Source organism: Budorcas taxicolor, chromosome 2 (assembly GCF_023091745.1).
Source record: "Budorcas taxicolor isolate Tak-1 chromosome 2, Takin1.1, whole genome shotgun sequence".
NCBI lineage: Eukaryota > Metazoa > Chordata > Mammalia > Artiodactyla > Bovidae > Budorcas > Budorcas taxicolor.
Genome location: NC_068911.1, coordinates 168884552 through 168903747, shown reverse-complemented (window position 1 = coordinate 168903747; position 19196 = coordinate 168884552). Strand labels below are relative to the sequence as shown.

Below are 19196 nucleotides of genomic sequence, written 5' to 3'. Positions count from 1 at the left end.
GTAGAGATGAATATCTAGTAGATTATCTTCCAGGCTATTGGGGAAAAAAACTCTTACTAAGAAAAATAACCTGTTTGTCATGTTTTTTAAAGAACTTTACAAAATAATAAACCTCTTTCCTTCAATATGGGAAAGAAAAACCATATCTGTAACAAAAACCTTAACATCAAAATGTAAATATTTCATTGCACCAAAGAGATGATTGATATTTACCAATTGCAAAGATTTTCAGTTCAGTTCAGTCACTCAATCATGTCTGACTCTTTGCGACCTCATGGACGGCAGCACACCAGGCTTCCCTGTCCATCACCAACTCCCAGAGATTACTCAAACTCATATCCATTGCGCAGTAATGCCATTCAACCACCTCATCCTCTGTTATCCCCTTCTCCTCCTGCCTTCAATCTTTCCCAGCATCAGGGTCTTTTCCAATGAGTCATTTCTTTGCGTCAGGTGGCCCAAGTATTGAAGCTTCAGCCCTAGCATCAGTCCTTCCAATGAATATTCAGGACTGATTTCCTTTAGGACTGACTAGTTTGATCTCCTTGCTGTCCAAGGGACTCTCAAGAGTCTTCTCTAACACCACAGTTCAAAGGTATCAATTCTTCGGCGCTGAGCTTTCCTTTATGGTCTGACTCTCATATCTATACATGACTACTGGAAAAACCATAGCTTTGATTAGACGGACTTTTGTTGGCAAAGTAATGTCTCTGCCTTTTAATATGCTGCCTAGGTTGGTCATAGCTTTTCTTCCAAGGAGTAAGCGTCTTTTAATTTCATGGCTGCAGTCACCATCTGCAGTCATTTTGGAGCCCAAGAAAATAAAGTCTCTCACTGTTTCCATTGTTTCCCCATCTATTTGCCATGCAGTGATGGGACTGGATGTCATTATCTTAGTTTTCTGAATGTTGAGTTTTAAGCCCACTTTTTCATTCTCCTTTTCCACTTTCATCTAGAGGTTCTTTAGTTCCACTTTGCTTTCTGCCATAAGGGTGGTGTCAGCTGCATAACTGAGTTTATTGATATTTCTCCTGGCAATCTTGATTCCAGCTTACACTTTATCCACCAAGCATTTCACATGATATATTCTGCATATAAGTTAAATAAGCAGGGTGACAATATACAGCCTTGATGTATTCCTTTCCCAATTTGGAACCAGTCCATTGTTGATGTCCATGGAAAGATTTTGGGTTTTTTAAAAAGATAATTTTATCCTATAAATAATATATACTCATTGTGAAAATTTGAAACATAATGAAAATATATCATTAAGAAAGTAAAAGACCTCTAAATCCTACCCTCCAGATAGGGTCACTATTAAATTGGTATAATCTACAAGATTTTTCTAGGCATATATAAATTTTGCTTTTCAAAAATACAGTTATGTTGTACATTGTTTTATATTGTGTATTCTATGTGTTATGTCATATGTATTACTAGTTTAACATTTTAAAATATGAAGCATGAAATTAAAAGACCCTGATGAATATGAAACAAGATAAATTTCCCATCTTCCTCTGTCGTTTAACTAACTTCTTGTGTTCTTTCCAGAGATGTTCTGAGTGTATATAGACAATACATTTTAATATAAATGTGTATTTAATGTGTATATTCTATTTATATATAATATACTTTACAAATATATTTTGAGATAAATATGTGTATTCTATATGTATTTAATGTGCACATGCAAGCAATATTTATTTAATATAATTTGGATACTCTTTATATTGACCTATATAAATTCATTTCATTTGTTAAAATTTTTTTTAATGATTATAAAGTTTTAGCACCATATATATGTTTTGGGTTGCAGTGAACATATATAAAGGGCTCCCCCGGTGGTGTAGTGGTAAAGAATCTGCCAGCCAGTGCAGGAGACGCAAGAGACTAGGGTTAGCTCCCTGGGCTGGGAAGGTCCCCTGGAGGAGGAAATGGCAACCCACTCCAGCAGGTCTTCCCTGGTGGCTCAGACAGGAGAGAATCTGCCTGAAATGCAGGAGACCATGTTTGATCCCTGGGTTGGGAAGATCTGGAGAAGGGAATGGCAACCCACTCCAGTATTATTGCCTGGAAAATCCCATGGACAGAGGAGCCTGGCGGGCTACAGTCCCATGGGGTTGCAAGGAGTTGGGCACAGCTGAATGACTAATACTTTCATTTTTCCAGTACATATATATATATATGTGTGTATAGTATATGTATATGCGCAACATATATATATGTATATGTGCATCTTGATGTGGGCACTACCCCAGTGGCTCAGTGGTAAAGAATCTGCCTGCAATGCAGAAGCCACGGGAGGTGCAGGTTTGATCCCTGGGTCAGGAAGCGCCCTTGGAGGAGGGCATGGCGACCCACTCCAGTATTCTTGCCTGGAGAATCCCATGGACAGAGGAGCCTTATGGGCTACAGTCCATTCGGTCACAAAGAGTCGGACAGGACTGAAGCGACTTAGCACTCACGCACCTAGATGTATCTGTAGTAAATTCCTAGAAGTAGAATAAAAAAGTATGAACATTTAAATTTGTAATAGATATTCACCAGCAAGATTTTTTTCTGTACTTCAGAAAAATATAGAGAAGTATTGAGTTAATGTAGCATATACCCATGTACCCATCCCCCAGAATTAACATGGGTTAACATTTTACATTTAAAATAGAACAGTACAGGTAAGGTTTATCTCTTTTGTTTTCCTTTGCAAAATCTGTCCATGGAAATGTATTTTAATGAATTTGGGGTGATTCAGTCCATGTTATATTTTTCCTTCATATATACATACCTGTATACAATAGACAGTATTGCTTTGGCTGTGTTTTTGAAATTTCCCTCCAACCTAATTTTTTCCATTTGAACTTTCTTATATGGTCTATCAGTCTCTCTCCCTTCTCCCAGCTTAAATTTTAGCTTTCTTTTACTTCCTTAGTTCTGAATGAGAGCAATCTCCCCTGCTGAGCTGAGCTGGGCTAGCTACTTCCATCTTTTTCTGACATAGCACAGAGCAAAATCAAGAAATCCTTATACCTCTGAAAAATAGTGATATATAAAAGAATACAAATTATGCTTAAGAAATTCTATAACCCAGAGTTTGCTCTTTCTAAATGCGCCCCGCTCTCCTTCCCCTGCAGAGGTCCTGAATTTTGTGTTAATGAGTCCATCATATTTTTTCAATGTTTTTTTAGTACCTGATTTTTGAATGTTTCATACAATAAATATTGAAATATTAAAATTTATGTTTTACCTTTTTGAACATCATGTGCTGTGTGCTCAAGCAGCTCAGTCATGTCAGACTCTTTGTGACCCCATGGACAGGAGGCTGCCAGGCTCCTCTGTCCATGGGATTCTCCAGGCAAGAATATTGGATTGAATTGCCATGCCCTCCTCCAGGGGATCTTCCTGCTTCAGGGATCGAACCTGCGTTTCTTATATATAGAAATTAAATTATATAGCAGTCATAGTGGCTAGCTTTTCTTATGAACATGATTTTGAAATTCATATCAGTTGCAAAGAAAATTTCACAAAACAGTTCTTATTCTTTACTAAAAATGATATCCTCTGACTTTTTTTTTTTTTTTTCTGGCTGTGCCATGTGGCTTGCAGGGTCTTAGTTCCCCGACTAGGGATTGAACCTGGGCCCTGGCAGTGGAAGCACCAAGTTCTAACCATTGGACTACCAGGGAATTCCTCTTCTGACTTTTTTGTTTTGTACTCTATTTCATTTTTTAAAATGCTTATTTTGACTCACTAAACTGATTTCATAATGGATCATAAGTTCACAGTTTTAAACAGCCCTGATTTAACCTTTATACCTTAAGGTGGAATTGCTAGATTATAGAGTATGTTTGTTTTCAGTTTTATCAGATGTAGCCAAATTGCTTTCCTTTAAACTGATTGTAATAGCTTACATCTCCACCAGTAGTGTATGAGATAGTTCCTGTTTTCCTGTGTACTTAGAAGGCAGAAATTTTAAAGATGTTGGGCTATAATTTCAGACTTATAAGTTGAAAGAGTAGTACAAAGAACTCCTGGATACCCTTCAGGAATACATTTGATTCCTCAGATGCTGGTATTTCACTACATTCATTTAATCTTTTTTTTCTCTTATACACACACATGGCCTTTTTTCTGAACCAGTTAAGAGTAAGTTGCATCATAGCAGCACTATTCACAATAGCGAAAAGGAGAAAATAACCCAAATGTCCACCAATGGATGATGGATAAAAAATATGTTATATATATTCCATATATACTATGGAATATTATTTATTCTCGAAAAGGAATGGAACACTGATACATGCTGCAACATAGATAAGCTTCAAACATGATGCTAAATGAGAGAAGCCAGACATAAAAGGCCACAGATTATTTGATTCCATTTGTATGAAGTATAGATCCATAGGGACAGAAAGCAGACTAGAGGTTTCCAGGGGCTAGGAGGAGGGTGGCAAGGGAGTAGCGATTGCTTAATGACTACAGTGTCTCCTTTGTGGGTGATGAAAACATTTTGAAATAGATAGAGGTGATGGTTATACAGCATTGTGAATATACTAAATGCCAGTGAATTGTATCATTAAATGTACTAAATTGTATACTTGAAAATGGTTAATATTATGTGAATTCTACCTCAGTTAAAAAGAAAAAAGAGTAAATTGCTCTTAGCTTTTTTTGCAATAGCTTTCTACCCCTAAATACTTCAGTTTGCATATCCTAAAAGCTAGGAGTTTCCTCACATAGCCATAATACAATTACTAAAAGCTGGAAGTTAGCACTGAAACAATACTGTAACTTATAGACCTTGTTTGTTAGTTGTGTCAATAATATTCTTTATAGTGAAAATGCAAGGTGACGCTTTGCATTCAGTTGTCACATTGCTCTAGTTTTCTTTAATCTGGAACAATTCCTTAGTCTTTAAAATATTTCATAACACTGATAGTTTTGCAGAGTCCAGACTAGTTATTTTGTGAGTGGTCACGTTGAGTTTGTCTGATGTTTCCTAATGGTACATGAATCTTCAGGTTACGCACTTTCGTCAGGAATGTCATTAAAGTTTTGCTGAGGTAGAAGGCAGAAATTTTAGTGTTAAAAAATATTAGAGCTTTTCCAGTCTCCATTTTTTTCTTGTTCAAAATTGGGAAAGGAGTACAACAAGGCTGTGTATTGTCACCCTGCTTATTTAACTTATATGCAGAGTATATCATGTGAAATGCCAGGCTGGATGAATCACAGGCTGCAATCAAGACTGCCAGGAGAAATACCAACAACCTCAGATATATACAGATAACACCATTCTAATAGCAGAAGGCAAAGACAAACTAAAGAGCCTCTTGATGAGGATGAAAGAGGAGAATGAAAAAGCTGGCTTGAAACTCAACAATCAGAAAACTAAGATCATAGCATCCAGTCCCATTATGTCATGGCAAATAGAACGAGAAAAAATAGAAACAGCAGTAGATTTTCTTTTCTTGGGCTCCAAAGACACATGCTCCTTGGAAGAAAAGGCTTAACAAACCTAGACAGCATATTAAAAAACAGAGACATCACTTTGCCAACAAAGGTCTTTATAGTCAAAGCAACGGTTTTTCCAGTAGTCAGGTACAGATGTGAGAGTTGGACCATAAAGAAAGCTGAGCACCGAAGAATTGATGCTATCAAATTGTGGTGCTGGAGAAGACTCTTGAGAGTCCCTTGGACAGTAAGGATATCAAACCAGTCAATCCTAAAGGAAATCAGGTCCTGATGAAGCTCCAATACTTTGGCCACCTGATGTGAACAGCTGACTCATTGGAAAACACCCTGTTTCTGGGAAAAATTGAAGGCAAAAGAAGAAGAGGGTGACACAGGATGAGATGGTTAGATAGCATCACTGACTTTATGGGCATGAATTTGAGCAAACTGCAGGAGATAGTGGAGGACAGAGGAACCTGGCGAACTACAGTCCTTGGGGGTCACAAAGAGTCAGAGACAACTTAGTGACTGACCAACAGCAGCAGCGTCCTCGTATGACCCTCACAACAAAGCTGTGAGATCAGTTACTTTATGTCATTTGTTCTCTCAACAAATAGTTCTTGACCATCTGTGATATGCCAAGCACTGTTATAGGTGCTCGGGGTATATACCGTATGTAAAACAGAAAAAAAAAAATCTTACCTTCAGGAATTTCCTTTATAGTGGGAGACGAAGATTTTCCCTTAGAAAGTGTGTGTGCATGCACACACACACACACAGTGTGCTCAAGTGGTATAAAAGAGTATATAGTGAAAATGAGTCTCTCCTACCACTTTCCCCTCACCTCTGTTTCTCTCCCCAGGAGTTCCCCTTTCTAGTTTTGTAGCTACTATACTCAGTCTACTGTGTATCCTCATAGGGGCAGTCTTTGCCTAGATAATCATTCCTGTAATATGTACTTTTTTCTACCCCCAACTTTTGCAGTTGCTTTCTATGTGTACTGTTCTTTGCCTTGATTTTTTTTTTCACTCAACAGCAGGTAATGGTGATGTAACCTTTTCTTGCTAAGTACATTTAGGTTGTTTCCAGACCTTTGCTGTTACAATGTCTTACACATGTATCGCTTGACCCCTTTCAAGTGTCTGTTTAGATACATTTATGGAAGTGGAACTGCTGGGTAAGGGCATATACATTTTATATTTTGATAGACATTGTCAGTTGTTCTCTGCAGTGTTGTACCATTTTATATTCACATCAGCAATAGAAGAAAGTACTTACTTTCCCTACCGACTGTGGGTGATGTCAAGCTTTTTATATCAGTTAGCTCAAAGAGGGGGGAAAAAAATCACACTTTGTAAACTATTGCATATTTGCTTTCCTTAATGCTAGTCTTCCTACCCTATTAAAAAATTGCCATTTTTATATGGTATGAAACAACTAAATTTATGTTTAAAGTTCTTAAAAGCTGAATTCACATTTATTGAACATTTTTTAGCTATCTTGTTTCCCATATTGATTTCCTTTAGCCAATACATTTTTTTTTAATAGGTAGCATAGAAGTCACCTTTTTAAAAAGCCTATGTGGGAATTATGAGTTAACAGTGATTAGATTGATATTTTTATCATATCAGAAAATAAAACAATAGATAATGTTTTACGGTATTTGAACTGTAAATACTGCCCCCCATCCGTTTGCCCTTTTTATGAGAAACAGTTATGTGGTTGCTTTTCTAATCTAAGTTCCATTTTAAGTTTTGGGGATATGAAGCATTAAAAGTGAGCTGATGGTAGACATTATGAGTGACTAGATTTGAGACAGGTTTGTTGTACTGTCTGGAATTTGCCTTTTAACTTAATTTTTGAAAGAAAATTTCAACCATTTCCAAGAGACTCTTGTATGTTTCAGATGTTTAAAACTACATATTCATTAAGACATTCAAACTACTTCAGGTTGTAATTTGCATTTTGTCATTGTAACCGATAGCAATAAAGATGATATTTGGAGATTAAATACTATGGATGTAAAACAGAACAATGTTTGAAACAGTTGTATGTTATAGTGTATAGAGTCCAATGGTTAAAAGCATGGGGTTTGGAGTAAGAGAACCCTGGATTCATTAGCTATGTATTTTCTTAAGCCTCTATTTCTTCATAAATAAAATGAACTATAAGAGAGCTAGCTTAGTGCCTGGTAAGTACTGAACAAAATGCAGCTCTTAGCATCATAACTAATCATACTAAGATCAGGCACTACTGTTTGGGAAACTAACAGTCACGTTGAAAAACCTAGAACTGGTAGCACATAGCTGGAGAAATTGAAATGCATTCTCCACTTAATTTGTACTCATAATCCCTGATTTTCATTGTATATTAAAAGTATAAAACACTTGTATGAGTTTTAGGATTGAACTCTTGTAGTTTTCATACCCAAAATATTTTATTAGAGCTATAGTTTCTAAGAGCCGCGTATATTGCCTCTTCCTTCTTATTTCTAAAGTAATCTCCTAATCTCACCCATATGAATGGGGAGAATGTTTTTTCTTTATTTGACATAATGTTGAGAGATGTCCCATATAAATAATACCAATACCGAAAGAAAACACCTGTGAATCACTTGAAGGACTTTTAAGGACCCAGAGTGGTATATAGATCACATTTTGAAAGCCATTGCTGCAAACATGTTGACCTAGAGGATAGTTTCACATTATTTTGCTTATATTGTTTTATAAGCAAAACTATTAAGTCTGGTAATAAAAAATGAGATGGTCTCTAAATAACTTTCTTATTTTTCTTTTTAAATAAGGGTAGTATTTTATCCATAGAGCAAAGAAGTATCAATATTAGAAGACCTCAGGGGGAAAAAAGATTAAAAAAAAATACTTCTAGGTAATTCTAACAACCAGAAGCTTGGACATAAGTGTAAAACTCTGCTTATTTTTACAGGTGTCCCCTGGAATTTCACATTTAATGTAAAGTTTTACCCACCTGACCCAGCACAGTTAACAGAAGATATAACAAGGTAAATAATGTATTAAGTTAAATATGTAATAAGTAATTTCATTATCATAAGGTCCGGGGAGTTCTTCATTCAGAATTAAAGAAAAACAATGAATTATTAAACCTAATATAAAAAGTTTCTAGTTACTTCAAGGCAGGCTTACAAATAAGTGAGCCTAAAAACCTCAAATATCTGTGACTCACTTGGAGGAAATTGGCAGGTAATTAACCTTGCTTATCAAGGATATTATGCCATGCTGTGGACAGGAACTCTATAAACCATGCCATCCTCCAAAGAACAGGACACAAATAGAGTGGCAAAATAGCTCTGCTGTTTTTTTGTTTTAAATACTCTTCTCTCGTGATGCTCTTTTTTAAGGGATCAAAAAAACTAAAGTCTCAGTGTTCTTATTTTTTCTTCATATTCCTCTTTTAAATCGTAGGATTAGGTCCATGAACTGAATCTTTCTCAGTAATTTTTGAGCCTGCTTAATTTATGAAATAAATCTTGTACTCTTTAAAAACAGCTCACTGATTCCTTTTAAGAAAGTGTCCTTTATTGGATTCTATGTAAATACTAGCAAAAAAGGAAAATGGAAAAACAATATCTAATAGAAAGTACAACAGTACCTATTTCTATTCATAGCATATTATGTAGAGCCTTATATATACATAGTAGGTATTTGGCAGTGTTTGTTCAATCAAATTGTTGTTGAGAAACGACTTTCTAATTCTGATTTTGCTGTCAACCATCTGATTTCAGACAAATATATTCTCTCAAATAAGAGAATAACCTAAGACTCCTAAAAACTCTGGTTGTTAAGTACTGTGAAGTGTCTATACCATTAAAAAAGTTGTCTAGTTATTCTTAGTACATTCTTGAAGTTAAGATGCCATATCTCTGCCTGAAAAAATTATCTTGGTTAGTTCTGTTTCACAAGTAATACTTTCTCTTAGAGTTGCTACTTACTCATCTTTCTTTGTTAAGGTTTATTATGTATACAAATAACAAATCCCTAAAATTCTATACTAACTACCTATGTTTTAGAGGAGTTGAAGATTCTTGATGATTTGATTGGCATTGCTCTGACTTTTTAAAAAACATGTATGTAGTGACTAATCATAGACAGCAAAAATGATTACTGATGCATATGTTATTCAATATCTTATTATAGTCAAAGCCAAGATATGATTCTAATTAATCATGGCCCTGACCTCCTTAGCCCTTGGTCTGACTGAGTTAACCAGTTCAGACTCCTACCAAACAGGAAACCTGGAAGGTATGATTAAATTGAAAGAACCCAGTTTGGGCGATCTGACACTGAAATAGAACAATGAACAACCATATACCTTCTGCTTAGATTGAACAGTTTGTTAATATTAACTCATATTTACTTAGTTGCTCTTTTTCTTTCTCCCTCCCTCCCTGTCTTTCCCATTTTCTTCCTTTTTCTCTCTCTGTATTTTGTTATTGTTTCTGTCGCTGACATAGTAACATCTTTTCTCTTTTGGCTATAGGTATTACCTATGTCTTCAGCTTCGGCAGGACATAGTTTCAGGACGTCTCCCCTGTTCCTTTGCAACCTTAGCGTTGCTAGGTTCTTATACTATCCAGTCTGAGCTGGGAGACTATGACCCAGAACTCCATGGCGCAGATTATGTTAGTGATTTTAAACTGGCCCCAAATCAGACCAAGGAACTTGAAGAGAAGGTCATGGAACTGCATAAGTCATACAGGTAAATATGTCTCCAGGGTTTGAGCTGTCTTTACTTTGACAGTAAGTTTAAATCCTTGATCTGGGATGATTTTAGTGTTCGCCTTGGTGGGAACTGATAACAGAGAGAGAGTCAGCTTGAGCTCAGACCTCTCCCAGTTCTTTGGGATTCTAAGCCTTCTGAACCTAAGTTTTCAGAGTAATGGTGCTGCATTGTTGGATGAAAACTAAATGAGGTAATATATATAAAGCACTAAGCACAGTGGCTGGCACATAGTAGGTGCTCAATAAATGGAAGCTATTATTACTATTGCTTTTTACTTTTTTTTTTTAAATTTAATATATTATACTGTATTAGATGCCTTGAGATCTTTAGAGCAGAGGTTCTTAACTTGGGGTCTTTGTGCAAGAATAGACTTAAGAGGGCTCATAAAGCCCCTGAAGATATTTTAAAATTCTTTCTTGAATTCACTAATTTTTTTTTCTTGAAAATAATTGGTAATGTGAGAGGTATAACACAGTGGTCAAGAACAAGGGCTTTAGTCAGACTGAGCTGGGTTGAATTTTTGTTCTGCTTGGTCCTAGCCTTGTGACCTCAGGTAATTCACTTAATCTCTCTGAACTTCAGATTCCTTATATGTCTGATAGAGATCACTATCTCAGAGGAAATAGAGTGATCCATCGGATTAGAAAAGGTCATAGGTGTAAAAACTTAATATAACATCTTACACATAGTAAAAATTTAATAAACATTAGCTAGTATTAATGTCCCAGAAAAATGTGTTTCTTCCTACAGTATATCTCATTGTTATATGAGTGACTTCTCTGAGCTAAATTTTACCAGCTGCCTAGGCATATCAAGGAGAATGTCTGATCCTGGCCTTGAGTTGGCACCTTGAATTATGTTAGCATGAATTAGGCTAGGATGCCCCAGAAGGTCACACTGCTGAGAAATCCTGAGTGGTCGTACAGTAGTCTATCTAGCTGTTGAACCATCTTATTTTCCTTAGAGTGGTTCCAATAGGATTGCATGGATTAAGATGCTTCAGAGAAGAGAGTGTTAACTCAAGGTCCCCCAGTTCTAGTCGCCTTATTCCTGCTGTAGGTTCCAGTCACTCAGTCATGAGAACCATAATAAGAACTTAGAAGTCTTTCATCTATGTAACAATAGTCTTATAACAGTCACCCCACTCTCATGAGATCACGCTGTTTCTACAGATAATTGCCAAGGTTTGTTTTTCAAGTTTGGGTATATACATTACAATACTTTGATATCTAAAACCACTAATGAATCACTTTCAACCAGTTGATGATTCTAACTTAAAGGATGTTGTATTGTCCTTAAATATGTGTTTGGTGATGGCAGTTTAGTCACTATATCGTATCCAACTCTTGCAACCCCCATGGACTATATACAGCCCACCAGGCTCCTCTGTCTATGAGATTTCCCAGGCAAGAATACTGCAGTGGGTAGCCATTCCCTTCTCCAGGAGATCTTCTCAACCTAGGGACTGAACCTGTGTCTTCTGCACTGCAGGCAGATTCTTTACTGCTGAGCCACCAGGGAAGCACAAAATAATGTGTTTAAGATACTTATTAATATTCTGATTATAATTATAGAAATTTATATATATATGTAAAATATGTAATTATGCACACAAATACATGTACATAAAAGTGAGTGGTAGAAAGAAGCAGTCAATTAAAATTATTTGTTAGAATGTCAGGATTGTAGAGAAGTGTTCTTTTTATCTAATAATTTAAAAATAATTTTTATTATTAGTATAATCTTTGAGCAATCAATAAAATGGTAAAAGAAAATATTTTACTGCTGCTGTGGAGCACAACAGCAGAAAATAGTGGTGTTGGATTATGATTGATGCCTTACTTCTATCTCTGATGATTTTGATGTATATTTGATCATAATAGAATTTCAGGTTTGGGAGGACTTTGCAGTCTAAATTTCATGCAATGCTTGATTCTCCTTTATGCATTGTTAACATAGTCATCATCATATCATAAGCGGCTAATTATTATGTGTCTGTTATTATGTGCCAGATACCATGCTAAGCACTTCATGTATAATATATTCAATCTTTTAACCACTGTTTGAATTAAGCTGTGTGTGCCCAATCACTTCAGTCATGTCTGACTCTTTGTGACCCTATGGCCTGTAGCCTGCCATGCTCCTCTGTCCCTGGAATTTTCCAGACAAGAATGGGTTGCCATTTCCTACTCCAGGGGATATTCCTGACCAGGGATTGAACGTGTGTCTGCTGTGTCTTCTGTATTGGCAGGTAGACTCCTTACCACTGCACCACCTGGGAAGCCCTTTGTTGAAATGGTGGCACACAAATCAAGGCAGTTGGCACCAAACTGTGCTACTAGTCATTGTATGCTTCACTAGGATGCACTTTTATTTTTTAACTTGCAGTTAAAAGATGAAATATTTTTAAATTTGCCTGTTCACTTAAAAATTTTCATAACGAAGTAGTAAAAAGTATTGATTATTTTAAATCTTAAATACATTCTGTTTAATATTCTGTGTGATTTAATAGGAAGTACCCAGAAAGCACTTGTGATGCATACTGAGGTACAACAGTTATCTTGGGGAAAAACACTTGTATAATTGTTTTACATTCTCAGCTGAATTAGTCACTTTTTTAAAAAATGCAACACCTTTTTCGCTTGAAAAAAAATATGATTAATGACTATGATTATTCAGACTTGGTTGTTTGGCATACATTTTCTCAAAAAAATGAAATGAGCCAGTCCTTTAACAGTTGGTAAACAACTGACTATTTGTTGCTAATGATAAAATTTAAGCTTTTAAGAGAAAATTAGAATTTTATAAAACTTGTATTTGCCATCATGGTCTTGACAGGCTCCAAATTTAAAAGACTTTTCTGATGGAGTTGGTGATGACTTTAATGCATGTGATTCTCTTCGTTTAATACTGTACAATGAAATGTGTCAGGATTTGAAGGACTTGGATTATTCAGTCAACCAATATTTTTCAGATATGAAATGCATGATGCTACAAAATCTGCGTAAATATAAAAGGTCCATTCGAAATGCAAGATAGGCCAATGGATTTTAATATAACAGGTTACAAAAGTTCACCATTATGTCTTCAGATTTCACATTGGAAACCCCCTTAGAAAACTGCCATTGTTGAGTTTTAGTGTAGTAAGGATCAAAGAAGAATATTTTTAATCATCAAATCTTCATTTTCCAACTACATATCTGTATGAGCTCAGGTTTCTTCATATACTACAACCAAATTCAAATATTGCAACAGATTGAATTCAGAAGTAGTTAGACAGGAGAATCCAGCTGTCTTCTAAGTCACACATTAAAAAATTTTTATAAATATGGAAAACAATGCTGCTCCTTTACAATAGTTTGGGAAAAGGCTGTTTTTTTTTAAAAAAAAGTTAAAATATGAGTTTTTTATTGTTATTCTTTAAAGATTTAATCAGTAGTTTCAAATTTTATTAGTTTTACCTTCTATTATAGTAAATGTTGATAGAAATAACCCACATTTAAAAGCTGTTTAGAGTCCTCAGTAATTATTGAGAAGGAAGGGATCCTGAGGTCAGAATTTTGAGAACCACTGAGCACCACTAAGGCAAAAGCCTGGGCTCAGGAGTCAGCCTGTCTTACTTTGAATTCAGTCTCCATTCCTTATTAGCTTTATGATTCTTAGTAAGTTACAGAAGGGCTTCCTAGGCTTCCCTGGTGGTTTAGATAGTAAAGAATCTGCCTGAAATGCAGGAGACCCAGGTTCAGTCCTTGAGATGGGAAGATCCCCTGGAGGAGGGCATGGCAACCCACTCCCAGTACTCTTGCCTGGAGAATCCCCTGGACAGAGGAGCCTGGCGGGCTGCAGTCTCCAGGATCAGAAAGGGTTGGACACAACTGAAGCGATGTAGCACGCATGCATGCCAGTTACTTAAGCTCTCTAAGTTTCCATTTTTTCATCTGAAACAAAAGGATGATACTGTGAATTCTGTGATTGTTTAATCAGAAATTCATGTAAAGTGCTTTGTACAATGATTAGTATATAGTAAAATTTCTAATATTTGTTAGGATAATAATAATTCTTATTCCATTTTGCCAGTAATGAGTGTGAGTCTGGGTTTGGAGAACTGCTCTTGGGAACTGACTTTAAATCCAAATAGGTGAAACTATCTCAGAGGACAGATGGATATGTTCCAGTTGATGTTCTGTGAGGTGTATGGATAGAAATTGAGCAGTAATGTATCTCCATGATTAGAAAACTTAGAGGTCTGTCATCTTGGAATTCACTTGCTCCTTTTTGGAAAGATTGGCAGTCCTGACAAACAGAAAGCCAAATGGGAATTTTAATTATATTCCAACAATATGACATTTTAACCAGTCCAAAGAGACTTCTGCTTAGGCAGAAGCATTTACTATGCGTTGATCCTATTCCCCAGACAAATAGAGGACAGCCTACATACATGGAATCCTTAGTAGTGGCCCTTTGTTTGCCTAGACAGAAACTGTGAAGCTATAATTCACATTAAACGTACACTAGCAAATCAAGGTTTAAAACTAATTGTCCTCCATTTATGGGGACTAGGAAGATAATGTAAAGTTGTCAGTTGTCCCCTACTTAATTATTTGAAACCGCGGTCTTTAATTTGGAGATGCAACAATGTTATTAAAAGGCTGTCACATCCCCTACCAGATGAAAACTGTTGACTTGCAAGCATGTGGACCCCAAATTGGTTGAAATCCAGAAGATGGATGATGCTTGAAACTTTGCGTTTATGCCAACCAACCTGAGAATTGTACACGAGCTGATCATGCAACCTGTAGCCTCCTCCCTCACAATGCCTTAAAAACCTTTGTCTCCTAACGGGCAACTTGGAGATGATTTTTGGACATTAGCTCACCATCTTCCTAGGTTGCTGGCTTCCTGAATAAAGCAGCTTTTCCCATTAAAAAAAAAAAAGGAAAAAAGCTGTCATTTAACACTGGAACTCACTGAGTGGCTCTGTATCCTGACTCCGCTTGCTCAAAATAAATACAGGGAAACTTTGTTATAACCTCTCTTTTTAATAAGCAAGAATTAACTTGTGCCAAATCTCTTTGATTAGGTACTTCTTGTAAGCTACAATAATTTCAAATAGTAAATTATTAAGCGGTACTGAATAAATTCAAAACAGTAATCCTAAATAGTTTAGAGCTGTCTAATCTCTTCCCAGCTAGTTTGTTACTACTTTCAAGAGTCTTGGAAAATATAGGAAAAACCATAATCTTTAAAATGTTAAGTCAAAATTAAGTTTAATTTGTGGTTTATTTGTAAAATATGATTGCATTTACACGCACAGGTATCTGCGGTTGGTGGGATTATGGGAAACTTTCTTCTGTTTTTTTTTTTATGCTCTTAAAGATATTTTCCAAGTTTTATACATTGAATGTATGATTTTTATAATCAGAAAAAGCTTCCTGAAACAATTGTGTTCTAAAGCCAGTAGGTGGGATAGAGCAAGATAGTCATCCGTGCTGGGAGGCAGTCTGGTTGGGGATACTGGGGCCTAAGCAGGATGAGGAGAGTGTTTGTTGTGGGGGGGCCAGCCTTGCAGGAGAAGTCAGAGCTCAAATAGGATGAAAGGGGAGACATGGGTGGGCACGTGTTTGTGGTTATCAGAGGCAGAACAGAGTGAGAGGGGCATCCATGTAAGGGTAAGGCCTGCAGAGGACATCCGTATGGAGTGGTACCTGATACAGGTGTTGAATCCTGAGCAGGGTGAAGATGTCTGTGGAAGGGGTAGCCTAACACCATGGGTCAGAATCTGAGTGAGGACACGTGTGGGGAGCAGCCTAGCATGGGGAATTCAGAGTCTAAGCCAGTGAAGAGGGCATCCATGTCGGGGAGGAGTCAGTGGCAGGAAGTAGAGATTGGTTCTATATGGGGGAGCAGGGGTTGTTGATCACATTAGTGTATTAAGGATAATGGGAGTCAAGTTTCTGACTGTCAGTAAAGGGAGATAGAAATTACAGTGAGAAGGAAACTAAAATGACTCCTATGGTATTGCATTAAAACTGCAAGTTTCAACAAAAACTGTTTCCAATGGATGGATGGATGGATGGATGGATGGATGGATAGAGATGTAAATAAGTACACACACACACTCCAGCTACATCCAAAGATTTAAAAAAAAATCGTTTCTTATACTAGTCTCAGGAAGTAGGTATTATTACAGTTCTTACTTTACAGGAGATTGATCTCATACTCTTGAGTGCAGGAGCCAGCTCTAATGATGTGACTGGGGTCCTGGCTAAAGCCTGCTGCCTTAAACCAAGAGTTATAACTTGCCCATGATCATGTAATCCCTTGAGCCCTGTTTCTTTATCAGCAGAATGAAAGTGTTGGACTCTGTAATCTTCTAGCTCCATTCCAGCTTCAAATTCTAAACTTCAAGCTATCAATAATACTAACAATAACAACAAAATACCCCAAATCTGGAAAGTGGGAGTAACCTTAACTAGAAACGTGTATAATTAAAGCGAGAGAAAAAACTATAAAACTTTCCTGAGACGTTCTTAATGACTTGAACATGCAAAATTGCTTCTTCAAGTGCTTATTCTCCTGTTCTTTTTGTGTGTATGTTCAATTTTAGTCATTAATAGCATTCAGGTGTGATATTTTTGCGCTTGCAGAAGTTTTTATTCAGGGATGCTGAGTCATTAACAAGTATGCAGTTTCTTTCCTGAGTTTTTCTTTTTTTTTTTTAATTGGGGAGGGGGTTTGTTATTCCAAGGAACCCTTTGTTCTTCTTTTCTTTTTTGGCTGCACCAGGCAGCATGTGGGATCTTAGGTCCCCAACCAGGAATTAAACTCACACCCCCTGCATTGGAAGCATGGTGTCTTAACCACTGAACCACCGGGGAAGTCCTCCTTTGTTCTTTTTAATGAGGATAAAGACAGATGGTTTTGAAAGAGACTTTCGCTTGTTAAATGAATAGGCCACTGCTGCTTTATTATAGCTTGAGGCAGACAGTCTTTTGGGAAACAGGCATTTACGGGGGTTTTTCTTTGGGGGTGTGGCTGCATTATTGTTACTATGAAGTTCTATTTGATTGGTTCTGAACTGTGCAGCACCAAGAGTAATATCTTTTTCTTTAAAGCTCAACCTAGCTCATGAGCACTTCTCAAAAGAGAAGAAAGTTATAAAGGAGAAGGAAAGACTGTCGTAGTGAGTGTTTAGACTATGAGGCTGATTGTTTTCAAACAAATTTGATTCATTATATGCTTTGTAATGAAGACATCTTAATAACAGAGCAGCTCTTTTATCTACATGCTTCTATTAACCAATTTATTTTGTTTAGATCAGTGGGCAGGACACCATCTGTTACCAGAAATTTTCTTTTCATCAAGCCTGCCCCCATTAAGAATCCCCAGTTAAGCAACTTCAGCTGCCCTCCTGTTTAATTTCCATAATAACTCAATTCAGGGATATGGAGAGAAAAGGGCAGCTAAGAGGATATTGTAAACTGTATCAGGCCCTCAGAGGATTTAATTTGGTCACCTCCTTGGCAAGATAAATTAGTGGGAGGAGTTTATGTGTGTTGAAGAAAAGGGCTAAGGAGAGGGAGGAACAGAACTGATGGTGGATGAGGCAGTTTTAAAGAATTTTCAGTTCAGTTCAGTTCAGTTGCTCAGTCGCGTCTGACTCTGCAACCCCATGAATCGCAGCATGCCAGGCCTCCCTGTCCATCACCAACTCCCGGAGTTCACTCAGACTCACGTCCATCGAGTCAGTGATGCCATCCAGCCATCTCATCCTCTGTCATCTGCTTCTCCTCCTGCCCCCAATCCCTCCCAGCATCAGGGTCTTTTCCAATGAGTCAACTCTTTGCATGAGGTGGCCAAAGTACTGGAGTTTCAGCTTTAGCATCATTCCTTCCAAAGAAATCCCAGGGCTGATCTCCTTCAGAATATTAGTAGGATTTTTAAAAAAAATTTCTTCTAATAGCTTTTTGGTAACTTTGTTTCTCCAAGAGCTCTTTTTCTAAGGCATATTTCAATTATTTAGACACAGGGATAAGAGTCCTTTTCCATACATAATATTCTATTTTTAGGACCATGAAATACATCTACATATCAATTGGTATGCATACATTTATATGTTTATGTAAAGTAAAAGTGATATACAAATGCTATTATTATAAACATTTACACTGTGACACTGAAAGTTTATTTTTTTCTTCTATCAAAGGTCGATGACTCCAGCTCAGGCTGACCTGGAATTTCTTGAGAATGCCAAAAAGTTGTCTATGTATGGTGTTGACCTTCATAAAGCAAAGGTAATGGTAACTTATTAATATGCATGTATCAGACCTGTGTCATATAATACCTCATACTAACCTTTACCTAGGGTATTACTAAACGTTCAGAGGAGATAGTAATTCTTGTTAGAATGTTGTCTGTCAGTTGAATCAGTCAAGTGTATTAAGTGTATGAACTGAGTTGCCTGTTTGCAATTCCACCAGCAGAACGAGGTTTCACACTTAAGCAACTGTAAAGATCAAAAGATATAGTGCCAAGAGCAGAAGAAATTATAACTTCCTAAAATGCAGATACATTTGCAAATGCAGAGTGACAGCGAGGCTTGTTTCATAGCCAGTCAACTACCTCAGAATCACCTGGGGTATTTGTTAAATATACAGATTCCTGAGCTCCTCCCAGATATACTGACTGACTGTGGAGCAGAGGCTTAGTCTCCAGATTTCATAAATATCTCACATGATTCTCCTTCATGCTTGAATCTGAGAATCACTGGTATAAGGCAGTTCACAACGTGTGGTCTCTGAACCAGCATTTAGCATTGTCTAGGAACTTGTTTGAAATGCTCATTTCAGTTCCCGTCCTAGAGTTACTGAATCAGAAACTCTGTGGGTAGGGCCCAGCTCTCTGTTTTAACAAGCTCTCCAGGTGATTCTGATGCACACAGGAGGAACACAAATGGCTCACTTGAGAACCATGGGGTTAGGTCATTGGAAACT

General features: G+C 36.9%; 1 protein-coding gene across 7 annotated transcripts in view; it reads left to right on the top strand.

Moving 5' to 3' along the window:
- The window catches only part of EPB41 (erythrocyte membrane protein band 4.1), a 165314-nt gene that overhangs the window by 73174 nt on the left and 72944 nt on the right, over nucleotides 1–19196 (top strand). For all 7 annotated transcript variants that reach the window (XM_052635564.1, XM_052635563.1, XM_052635562.1 and 4 more), the window contains exons 6-8: nucleotides 8389–8464; nucleotides 9961–10179; nucleotides 18410–18497. In XM_052635564.1, coding sequence (XP_052491524.1) covers nucleotides 8389–8464; nucleotides 9961–10179; nucleotides 18410–18497 — 383 coding nt within the window. The remainder of the gene's footprint in view (nucleotides 1–8388; nucleotides 8465–9960; nucleotides 10180–18409; nucleotides 18498–19196) is intronic.